The following is a 12173-nucleotide window of genomic DNA, read 5'->3' on the forward strand; positions in this document are numbered from 1 at the left end:
ACACAGAGCAGCCAGCGAGGTCAGGGTCCCTGGGGCCTGGTTGGCCACTGAGAGCACCTGGGCTTTGACCCAGTGGGACAGGAGCCCTTGGAGGGTTTTGAGCAGGGGGGTGAGAGCATCTGACTTACATTTGAAAGGCCTCAGTGAAGAATGTACGTGGAGAATGGGCTACAAGGGCAAGAACGGAGACAAGGAGCGCAGAACGGAGGCTGCTGCAAAGACCCCGGGTGGAGAGAGAGGTGTTGTGGATCGGGTGTTGCCAGCGAAGGCAGCGAAAAGGTCAGGTTCTGGATGTTGTTAAAGTAGAGCTGACAGGAGTTGCTGATCAGTTGGATGGTATGAGGAGGAGCAACAAGAAGGATTCGGCCTAGGAAATTCCCTGGCGGTTCAGTGGTTGGGACTCCGCGCTTCCACTGCAGGGGGCACAGGTTCGATCCCTTCTTGGGGAACTACGATCCTGCATGCCAAGGGGCACGGCCAAAAATAAAAAGAAAAAGAAAAAAAGAAGGATTCAGCCTAAGCAGTCGGGGAAGTGGAGCCGCCCTTTCCCACGACGGGGCCGACTGCAGGTGAGATGGTTATGGGGCGTGGAAAGCAGGAGTCTGGTTTTGCATGTGTTATGCTCAAGTTCGAGGAGCCTGTGAGACAAAAGGTTTCTGAGTTCAGGGAGAGGTGGAGGTAGGAGCCAGAACTTTGGGGGTCCCCATCAGCCTTTGGGGGGTGTTTAAAGCCAGGAGACTAAGGTCAGTGTAGACAGAGGAAGAGTCAGAAGACTGGGCCGGGCTGCAGGCAACTGGGGCTCTGGAGGCAGTGGGGTCCAACAGAGGACACGAGGACCAGCCGTGAGCAGGGGAACCAAGAGGCCTAGTCCTGGAAGCCAGTGAGAGCGCTTCAGGAAGGAGGGGCTGAGCAGCGGTGTCTAATGCTGCTGAGAGTTTGAGCACGATAAGAACTGAGAACCCACTTTTGGATTTGGTGACATGGAGATCAGGGAGAACTTTGGCAAGAGATGTTCCGGTCGACGAAAGACTGGAGTGAGTTCAAGTGAGAAGGGGAGGAGAATGAGTGGTGCTGGTGGGTATAGACAACTCTTCTCAGGAGTTTGGCTCTCCGTCGGGGGCAGGATGAGCTGGAGGGAGATGTGAAGTGAAGGAACGGTTGTTTTTTAAGCTGGGAGACAGTATGCTCATGGGAATGATCCCATAGGGACAGTCACTATTCCTTTAGTCATTGGTGATCCCGTGTCCTGTTTGGATGACCCACTCGCCGTATGAAGAGAGGACCACGTTAATGGAAAGAGCACGAGCTTCACCCACGTGCTGAGCTGGGCAAGACTCTCACTTCCACCACTTGCAGTTGTGTGACCTCTGAGTGTGTTTCCTCACCAGTAACATGAGATTACAGTCCTTTCCTCCCAGGATGGCTGAGAGTATCAATGAGGGAATACTCACAGAGAGCCTGGCACAATGCTTAGCACACAGGAGATACTCAACATTACAGAAAACTCCATCGGCCTGATTCTGGTCTTCCAGAAGTTTCCACATCAAGGCAGGTGACCTTCACAGTTTCAAAGTATGCTAAGCCCAGAGAGACAGCAGACTATCTCAGTTTAGCTCATGAAAGGCCAAATGTTTTCAAGGGCAACAGAACTGGGATAAGTGAATATAATTATGGTGGGTGAGTCCTCCCAGCAGCAGGAGGTGATGGCGGGGTCCGGGCTGAGAGGCTGTGATTGCTTGGCCCGTTTGTAAAACACAGGCATGAGCAGGTCAGCCCTGGGGAAGTCTGCTTGGGGTGAAGGGAGAGCAGCCATGGGAGCATTAGACGGGACGGGAGGCAACTCAGCAAACTCGGGGGAGATGTGGACGTGGAAGACGTCCATCTCTGGCACCCCAGGCAGCTGGCAGAGCTCTCAGCAGGGGTGTCAAAGAGAGCCAGTGCTCAGGGTTGTTTGGGGAAGAGAAGAGGGCACTACCAGACAGCCACGTGTGCTGCAGAGATGCCCTCACCCTGGGTTAGGCGTGGGACACAAAAATGGGGCCAGTGGTAGGGCTGGTAGATGCTTTCAGTCCTCAGGAAGGAGGCAAACGAACAACGCACCAAGTGCTGTGAAAGGAAATATGCAAAGAGCATTACAGATCCCAGATCAGAGCACCTGACCCTGCCGGGGCAGGCAGGACACTGGGGTGGCCATACTGCTGGCTGCACTGCTTTCTAGCTGTGCCACCTGGACAAGTCCTCTCCATTCCGAGCCTGGGATTCCGTGGGAACGTCAGACTCAGAGTTGGGGAGAGTTTGACCAGCACCACCTCCTGAGCCTCCAACGTTTCAGGTCGTGGCTGCAGAGAATGTGCTGGACGAGAACCAACTGAGTCGGACCCTCCTGACTGGCAGTGGGAAAGGACCAGGAAGGGGGCTCCAGGGTTTCTCTGGGAGGGATGCAGAAACAGTTCATCCTCACACCCATCAGTCAGTGGTCAGCAGAGATCTATCTACAAAGCACCCGCCCCGCCAGGCACTGCCAGGCAGGAAGGGGCAGCGGGTCGTCAGCCACCAGCAGTCGCCTGCACCCAGGGTGCGGGCACAAGGGGGAGACGGCCCAGGAGGCAGTCTTTTTGGAACGGAGCTTTCATTAGCCACATTTCTTCAGCCATATTATGTTTTCCAAAAGCACTTCTCGCCCATCTGGATTCTTGTGAACTCCCTCATGACCCAGACAGATGAATGCTTTTATCCCTATTTTTCAGTTTGGGAACCAGGGCCAGAGAAGCTAAGGGACTTGCCTAGCATCACACAGCTTTTCAGTGGCAGAGGTAAAGCTAGAACCCCAAGCTTCTCGTAATGTAAGTGAAAGCACCTTTTAAACAGTGAAGCGTGACACCCCAGGGCGGTTTCTAGTTAGCTCTTAATGGAGGCTGGGGTGGGTCCTGAGCCTTCCTGCTCTCCCCGCATGCCTGGGAGTCACTGGACTGCAGGGGGGCACTGGAGTGGTCGGAGCCCTGATGGAGAAGCTACACAGGGTTAGGGAACTCTACTCCAGGAGCGGGATCTGAATTCCAAAGGGCTTTGGAACACTGGTGAGGGAAGGCCATCAGGGCAGGAGGGGATGTTTTGATAGAACAGACTCAAGACCTCAAATAACAGAAGGGATAAACAGAAGAGCTTCTGTATAACAGATTCACTTTGCTGTACACCTGAAACTAACACAACATTGTAAATCAACTACACTCCAATAAAAAATTTTTTTTAAAAAAAGAAGCACTTCCGAGGGAGATGTGAGCCTCATGTGAGCCACCATAAAGTGGCTCCGGGTCCTCGGTGTGGGGGAGGGCCCTGGGGGTGCCCAGGGTGGAGGAGTGAGCAGGCCCTGGGGGCAGCAGTGTGACCCTAAGAGGCTAGCTTCCCCTCTTTGGCTCTCAGCTTGTCAGTTGTCAAGGGAGGGGCTTGCAGTCCCCGGTCTCCAGGGCTGTGTGGCTCTGGCACTCTGTTTCTGTGTGGCCTTGAAGATCCCGAGGCTCAGAGACCTGACTCAGGTGCTCCTCAGGACCAGAATGACCCGTGTATCCTTACAGAGAGAGCCCTGCGGAAGGCTGGGAGAGGGACACCCGGCCTTCGGGAATCACTGTGCTGGGCGGCCGCCCCCTGCGCGCACCTCACACTCTCCCAGACATTGGGCAGCTCCCTCGGTGACTCCGTGAAGCCGACGCCCCCTTCAGAGGTGAGGACGAGGCTCCACAGCCAGCTCAGCCTCGCCCCTCCCAGTGCTCCTGAGAAAGGGCGGGGTGTGAGGTGGACAGATCTGATAGGAAAGCCCCCCAGCCCCTGGCTTCCTAGCTTGGGGTAGGTCACCTCTCTCAGCCTCGGCTCCTTATCCGTGAAGGGACGCCCATCGTGAGGGGGCTGCCTTGAGGATTAGACGGTTAAACGCGTAGAAATGGAGCTCCCTGCGGCCCCGGAGTCTCCACTCTGGGCTCCGGCTGTGTCCTCTGCTCGTCCCCATCGCACAGTGTCTCACCGTCCGTGGTAGAGGAATCGGAATTCGGGACTGGCTTCTGTACCACGGATCCAGGCCCCGCTAGCTTTGGGGGACGCGCAGGCCGCCCCAGGAAGCAGGTCTGCGTGTGCACAGATCCACATGGCTCGGGCCTCCCCAGCACGGAGGGCCGGGGCGAGGGGGGCTGGGGAGGGAAGGGGAGCAGAGTCGGGAACCGCAGGCCCGCCCAGCAGAGCCCACCGCCCCCTCGAGGGCAGGCCCCTCCTCCAGCTGGCCGCCGCGGGGCCGCGAGCCTTACCAAGGCCCACGCGCGGGCGGGCGCACAGGGCAGCATTGTCTGCAGCCCCGGGCACCCTCTCGTTTGCATAGCCACGTGAAGAATGCGAGGGAGGGAGCGGGCGGGGCTGTGCCTGCGGAGGGGGTCTGGGTCGGGGGTGCAAGGAGGCCAGGGTCTGTGGCGGGACCCTGCCTTCCCCCAGTGCAGTCCGGCAAAGGGCGCGTGGGCTGCTGGGGTTGGAGGGGGCGCCGGGGGGCTGGCGGGAGCGGGGTTGTGACATTCCCCTGTACCCACGCCTGGCGAGCCGAACTGAACGTGAGGGGATTGCTAATGAGGTCGAGGAGAGTTAAACATTCCCCTGCTCCAGGGGGCTGAGCTGGGACGGGAGAGAGGAGGGGAGGTGGGGCGCTAGGAGGGGGCAGCCTGAACCCCGGGAATGTGCAGAGGCCACTGGTCCCCACCAGGCTGTTCTGGAGCGGGGGGCTCAGGGGCCTGTGCCTCAGGCCCCAGCAGGAGCTGCTAAGCCAGCCAGCAAGGGGATTAAAGGGGCTGAACAGTCTGCCTTCCTTCAGGCTGATCCCTGAAGCTTGGTGCTGTCTCCCACCTCCCTGCCAGGCTCCTTGCTGGCTGCTGGCCAGCCCTGTCCCAGCCTTCATGGGGGTCCCTCTTCTGCCCGCCTCAGATCTCAAACAGATCCCACGCTGAGTCTGCCCTCCGCTGTTTTTGATACACATGGGCCCCAGGTACCAAGGAACCCCACTCCCCAACACCCCTCCCCAACCCAGTCTCTCCATAGCTGACCTCAGAACCCGCTCCAAAAAGTTCTCCCCAGTGTCTAACCCTAGTCTTACCTCCTGCAAATTGGAATTCCATTTTCTTTCTGTCCTGTGGTCAGAGGACAGAAAACCCCAAGGGTCACATCAGCAGTGCAAGGGCAAAGTCCAACATCTCAGGGCTGGTGTTTGGGATAGGAATTAGGAGAATTTTAGGGCACTCGTAACAGGCTCCTAAAGGGGTTTCCCTAGGGGAAAGACCCTGAGGGCCAGCCGGGGGTCACTCCTCCCAGCCCCTCCCTTCTCTATCCGTGGGGAGGGGCACCACCTTGGCCACGCCCCATGCCCCACCCCCCAGGGGCTGGGCAGGAGCTTTGCTGGGGACCTTGCCTTGGCTTAGGTGGCAGCTGTGGGCGGGCCCTTGGCCTTTCCAGCTCGGGCCTCCCCCAGCATTCTAGAGCTTGCAGCCACTGCCTTTGCTGCTGCCACTGCAGGGCTGTCACCTCTCCTTCTCAGCCTCTGACCACCTGCTGCACCCCACCCCCAACCCAGCTGCTCCTGTCACCTGGCCATGACCTCGGCCCCCCCAGGGACCCTGGCCCAGCCCTGAGCCCTGGAACCCCCATCCCCTCCCCTGGGCCATGGCCAACTCAGGCCTTCAGCTCCTGGGCTACTTCCTGGCCCTGGGTGGCTGGGTGGGTATCATCGCCAGCACAGCGCTCCCACAGTGGAAGCAGTCCTCCTACGCAGGCGACGCCATCATCACCGCCGTGGGCCTCTACGAAGGGCTCTGGATGTCCTGCGCCTCCCAGAGCACCGGTCAGGTGCAGTGCAAGCTCTATGACTCGCTGCTTGCCCTGGAAGGTAGGCCTCATGCCCGCTGGGATGGGGAGGTGGGATATGGGGCCGAGAGGTCCGGAGCAAGCTTTCCCACGGTCTGGGTCTGCACTGGGCTGCCCTCTCCAGCCCCTGCCCCCCCGTGCACTCATGAAGATCCAGGCCAGCCTGCTGCCCTGCTGGGGGCAGGGGCTCTAGGTTCCAGCAGCCATGGGTCCACATGCCAGCTCTGCCACTGTAACCTTGAAGGAGTCACTGACCCTCTCTGTCCTCATCTGGAAAGGGGACTAGGACTTTCACAGGACTCTGGGAGGGTCACAGGAGATGAGTGCCTGGCACTCAGAGGCTCTAAGTCAAGACCCTTCCCTCCATTTCTCTCCATACTCTGCAGACACACTGTGCACACACACCAACCTGCCAGTCCTGCCATGTAGACAAGTATGCCGGCACTCAGGTGCACCTACCCACACGCACAGACACACAGCCACACACGTGTACATGCACGTCCACACCCAGGCGCTTGGGCACACGGGTGGCTCTCCTCCCCCTGGGGTGTAGGGATTGAGCCTGACAAGCTGGCTTGTAAACAGGCACCACTGCAGCTCTACCCCTGGCTGGGGGCCGACCCGCCCGCCCTCCGCCCCGGGGCCACACGGGCCTGAGCTGGGCTGCTGTCACATGGCCCCCGCCACTCCGGGCCAGGCAGGTCATCTAGCCTCCCTCAGGGACCCAGATCCCCTGAGCTGTCCCCCAGGCCCGGGACTGACCCCGGCAGCAGGCATACAGCTACCATGGGTGATTCAAAGGGCACAGGGGAAGGTAACTAGAGTCGGAATGGACAATGGGGGAGGCATCCCTGTCCAAGGGCCAACCTGGGCTGAGCTGGGCCTCAGACACCCTAGCTCCTCCTTCTGCTGAATCTGAAAGGCCTGAGGAGAAGCTGCCCCCCGCTGCCTGGGAGGGGTGGGCCCCTAAGGGAGGCGCCTGGCCAGAAAGCAGCTGATGGGAGAACTCATACCACCCTGTCACCACACACTACCTGGAAGAACCTGCGAGGGAGAGGGAACGGTGGGGTTAAACGGTGAGGCTCAGCCTCCACACTCTGCCCTCACACCCTGTAGTCACCTGAGCCCCCAGGATCCCCTCACACCTGCCGCAGGTAGTAGCCCAGGAGAAGCGTCCTGCTCTAGCTCCAGCCCCTCCCATCTTGGGCTCCTCCCACCCGCCCACTTCTCCCACCCCCCCAACCCCCCCCACCCTCCGCTCAGTCCCTCCCGCCCCATCCAGGTCACATCCAGTCAGCGCGAGCCCTGATGGTGGTGGCCGTGCTCCTGGGCTTCGTGGCCATGGTCCTCAGTGTCGTCGGTATGAAGTGCACCCGGGTCGGAGATAGCAACCCCATCGCCAAGGGCCGAGTGGCCATCGCTGGGGGTGCCCTCTTCCTCCTGGCGGGTGAGTGCCCGGCTCCTCCTCCAGCCTCTTGACCGTGGCAGGTAGCCCCATCCCGGGGGGCCCTCTGGAGGCCAGAGCAGAGCTGAGACCCCCCCCGCCCTGTCCTTAGGCCTCTGCACGTTGACGGCCGTCTCGTGGTATGCCACACTGGTGACCCAGGAGTTCTTCAACCCCAGCACACCCGTCAACGCCAGGTGAGCCCCAGGGCATGGCTTGGGCCAGGGAACAGGCTGGGCCTCCCACTCCACCCCCTCTGGGACCACTGGCCTTTGTCCAGCAGGGCACTTGGAGGGGGAAACAGGGGACGGATGAGCCCCAGGTGCTGTCACTGAGAAGCTCTCTGGAGTGGGGAGCAGCTGTGGCTGGGCCCTGAACGCCACCCCAGGAGCTAAATGCCCTGGCTCTGGCTTTAAATCCCAGCTCTGCACGGGCTGGCTGTGTGACTGGCAAGTTCCTTAACCTTTCTGTGCCTGGTTTCCTCCCCTGTAAAAGGCAGCTGGGACCGAGGACGGAGCTCAGTGTGGTTGTGAGGGTTCTGTGAGATGGTGCAGGTAAGGGACTTAGCACAGTGCCTGGGCTCTTATTTCTGTAGGAGGCACAGTGACTTTGGGCCGGAGAGATGAGGCTGGAAAAGTCCTAAGGGCAGATGGCAGAGGGCCTTGCAGCCATAGGAAGGTTTTTTTTCCGTGTCCTGGTGTGGAAGGCAGGACAGTCCCTCTGGCTGTGGTGTGCAGAATGGTGGGGAGGGAGCAAGGCCAGTAAGGTGCTGATGCAAAGGTCTGGAGCAGAGGGCTTGGGGTCGGGGGCTAGCAGTGGAGAGTAGGCCCAGAGATATTTAGGAGCTAGAGTGGCCAGGACTTGTAAGGCCAGGGTATGGGGGCCGAATAGGGGGCTCTGTGAAGGGCCTGGCCCCTCCCTTACCTCTCAGCTCTGCGGGGAGCAGAGAATGGGATAGTCTCAACCCCAAACATCCCAACAGGCCTTGGGCCCTGGGGTGGAGGGAGAATGAGAAAAGAGATGCCTGGGTTGTTGCAGTCAGGAGGGCTCCCTGGAGGAGGCAGCAGAGTGGAGAGGAAATGAAGGAGGAAATGAAGACTTAAGGAGTGAGGTTCATTCCCTGGGGCTGGCAGCTCTAGCCATGAAAATCTGCCAAGCAAGAGGTAGCTCTGCTCAGAGATGCCACGCTGGCGCTTGCTCCTGTCCCTTCAACACTCCGCAAGGCTGCCTGAGTTGCAGGCCCTGTGCTGGGCCCTGGGGACATGGATGGATCCGGTGCTGTCTGCCCTCAGGTTGCTCCCCAGGGAGCCAGACAAACGAGGAACTGATCAGCCACCCAGTGAGAGTCAGCGCCAGGCGGCGAGCGGAGGGGGGTCAGGGGAAGCCTTCGGAGAAGGTGGCATCTGAACTGGGCCCTGGAGGCGGAGCACAGGAGGCGAGACGCTCCGGCAGGGGGCGCCTCGTGCAAAGGCACAGAGGTGGGGAGACCCGGGCGCTGCAGAGGGGGCGCCGGGCTGGCCCGCTGGGATTGTGGGTGGAGAGGCCGGAATGCCAGGTGGAGCCGGCGGAGGAGTCTGGCCTTCTGCAGAGGGCGGCGGGAGCCCAGCGGCGAGTTCCGTGGGCCAGACCGTGACCGAGAGAGGTGGCAGGACTGCCCCTCTCCTTCTCTCCCCGACGGGCCTGGCGGGCCCCCCCGCGCCCCCTCATCTGCCCGGAGGAGGAAAGGGGCTCGAGGTTGCGCGGAGCAGCCCAGCCTGAGCTGGGTCGCCCCGGGTGGTGTTGATGTGCTGCGGCAGGGGCGGGAGGAAGGATGAGCGCTCATCCCAACTTACCAGGCCAGCCCGAGGAGGCTTGTGAGGCCCCAGCCTCAGCTCCCCACGTCCAGCCCGCCCTCTGCTCTGCCAGGGCGGAGGCCGGGGGCCCCCGGGGGAGGACAGGGCGGGGCGGGGGCGCAGGCACACCTGATGGCGTCCTCCACCCCTTGCAGGTACGAGTTTGGTCCAGCCCTGTTTCTGGGCTGGGCCGCCGCCGGCCTGGCCATGCTGGGCGGCTCCTTCCTCTGCTGCACGTGCCAGGAGCCCGAGAGATCCAACAGCAGCCCGCAGTCCTACCGGCCCGGCCCCTCGGCGGCTGCCCGAGAGTATGTCTGAGCCCCGCGTAGCATCCGCCGGCCCCTGCAGCACCCCGGGCGGGGCCAGGAGGGCGCAGGGTGTCCCCCCAGCTCGGTTAGGCTCTGAGCAACTTGTCCCCAACGCAGGCACCCACTCTGCGCTCTGAGACTCAAACCCAGACACTCGAGAGAGGTGGGAGGCAGGCCCCAGCCCTCAGGCGCACACGCACGGCCAGTGCAGGTGCAAGTACGGGCACGGACCTGTCCACACCCCAGCCAGCTGCAGTCCCTTTCACGACCACTTATTTACTCACTGACAGGCTATGTGAGTGTCTTCTCTGTGCTGGGCCTCGAGGACACAACAGTAGAGAGAAGCTGGGTGCCCAGTGCCCTGGGGTGACCAGACCCCATCGCCTCCCCCGGCCCATGGGCTCCTCACAGCAACCCCACGAAGGAGGCAGTGCCGGGGGACAAATGTCCCCGATTTACACACGAGGAAACAGGTTCAGAGAGACCAGGAGGCCTGGCCCTGCTGCCTCTGAATTCAGGTCTCGCAGTATGCCTAGCGCTGCACGGACACCCACACAGATGGCTAAGCCAGGCCATGTCACCCCTGCCCCGGAAGTGGGCCCCGGCAGGGCTGCTGTGAGCCACACTGGCCAGTCCCCGGGTCCGCGCCTGAACCCCATAGCCCCTGCCACCCCCCACTGCCTGCTGCTCTCCCCGCTAACCAGCTCTCCTCTCTTTTGACTTTCAGACCAGTTGTTAAATTGTCTGCTTCCACCAAGGGCCCCCTGGGTGTGTAGTGTCCAGGTTCCCCAGCCTGGCTCTGTCCCCCTGCCACACCTAGACCCGGTGCTTGGTGTCTTTTGGAAAGAAAAGTGAACATCCAGCCCTGAGTGTGGTGTCATTTGATCTGTCCCTGGTATGATGAGGGTGGGGCCTGGCGCAGAGAGGTCAGAGCTGGTCCCTGGGGTCCTTGGGCACAAAGAGAGGGAGACAGACCCAGTGTGGGTTACACAGCACACCCAAGCTGATCACGAACCTCCCTACCTGTTCTTGGGTTGGCACCAGGACCTCCTTGATTGGAGACCCCCAGTCAAGGGAAAATTAACCCAGATCAGCCCCTGCCCTCATGCTCAGGCCTCTTCCATCCCAGACATCCTCCCGGGACCCTGAGTCTCTCTCTGGCCTCTGCCCTCTGTCTCTCCTGACTGGAAAGAGCTGACTACAGCTCTTGGAAAGAACTGTCCCTTGCCTTCCCCCGCCCTCCTCAGCCAGTTCTGTCCTGGCTTCCTCCACCACCTGTCCTGGGACATCTCCCACCAAGTCACCAGATCCTAAGGACACAGCTCAACCTTCTCCCCTGACGTGCCTCTGAGAGGTGAAGTCAGACAAAATGACTATCGCGCATGCACTCTCCAGGAGAAGGTAGGGGTGGGAGGGGAGAAGCAGATGGCAGAACTGCTGTGGGATCATCCACAGGCGCCCCAGCGTGGCAGCGGCTGCACGTACACAGGGGCGCCTCAGGGGCTGGAGGGGGTGGGCACCTGAGCCCAAGTGGGTTCACCAGAGCCCTGCCCCCCGAACTATGAACGAGAACTACAGAAGAGTGTCTCTGGGTGCCTGACGCTATAAAGCAGTGGTTCTTGGCTCTGGGTGCGCACATTCGAGTCCCCTGGGGAGCTGATGCCCAGCTCACCCCCCCACCCCAGGCGTCCCAACCTAATGGGCCTGAGGTGGACCTGGGCCTCTGAGGTCAGCAGCACTGAGGGCACTTCTGTGAGGCCTGAAGTTTGGGGCTGGGGGGGCCACATTTCTTGCCCCTCTGAGGGGGTCTCATGTACAAGAAGAGGCGGGACAGACAAGAGGAAGCCCGTTTCCCTCTGCCTTTCCTGGGACCAGGCCGTTTCATGCGATCCCCACACCCTCTCAAGAAATAAACCCCTTTTGGCTGAAACAATTGTGCATTTGATTTCTGTCACACACAGCCAGAAGAGCCCTGACGAATGCCAAATTTGGAACCCAGAAAGTGAGCGTCACAGTGAGGGCTCCTGTTCCAGGTGTCGCTGAGCAGGGTGGGGTGTGGAGCCCAGAGGCTGGCCTCTCTGTCCCAGGCGGGGGATTCGGACGCCCTCACTAGCTGGTCAGGAAGCGGTTGGCTGGGAAACCACGTGTCATCTCTTGCGGTTGAGGGACCACCAGAGGCTTGGGACTTGGTAGGAAAATGTCGGGGATAGAGTGTGCTGGCTGCTTCAGGGATAGGCTGTGAGAGAGACAAGCTCTTGGCTGGCGGGCAGCATGAAGGCAGGGTGGAAACAAGCTTCCGTGTGATCCTTCGTGAAGAGAAGACTTTTGTGGCTATAGCCAGAGATTGGAGAGCTGGAGAGTCAGCTGACCACTCACAACCCAATCAGTACACTGATTAACAACGGAGTGGGGCCCTGGCAATGGGAGGATGCCTGGGAAAAGTTTAGAGTTTGCTGCTAGAAGAGTTTGGGAGGCCTGATCCCCTCCCCCCCGCTCCCGGCCTCTCCTCTTTCAAATGTCTACACTACGGTCACCTCGGCTGCCAACCTGTGACAGGGCCAACTGTCCAGCTCTCCTGTTTCCTGTCCCAGCCTCAAGGCTAGAGGACTGAGAGGAGACCCAGGAAGGTGGGTCAAAGGGCATGATCCTAAAGCTTGTGCTGTTGTTTATTAGCAGAGTTCCTCCAAGAATGAAATTGGCAAG

General features: G+C 60.5%; 1 protein-coding gene across 1 annotated transcript; it reads left to right on the forward strand.

The window, feature by feature from the left end:
- Nucleotides 1-5129: 5129 nt before the first annotated feature.
- CLDN19 (claudin 19) lies at nt 5130-10332 on the forward strand. Its single transcript, XM_061184377.1, has 5 exons — nt 5130-5908; nt 7169-7333; nt 7443-7527; nt 9318-9470; nt 10198-10332. Exons 1-5 carry the CDS (start codon nt 5686-5688, stop codon nt 10244-10246), a joined length of 675 nt encoding a protein of 224 aa, XP_061040360.1. The 5' UTR covers nt 5130-5685; the 3' UTR covers nt 10247-10332.
- Nucleotides 10333-12173: the final 1841 nt, after the last annotated feature.

This window comes from Eubalaena glacialis, chromosome 3 (genome assembly GCF_028564815.1).
Source record: "Eubalaena glacialis isolate mEubGla1 chromosome 3, mEubGla1.1.hap2.+ XY, whole genome shotgun sequence".
NCBI lineage: Eukaryota > Metazoa > Chordata > Mammalia > Artiodactyla > Balaenidae > Eubalaena > Eubalaena glacialis.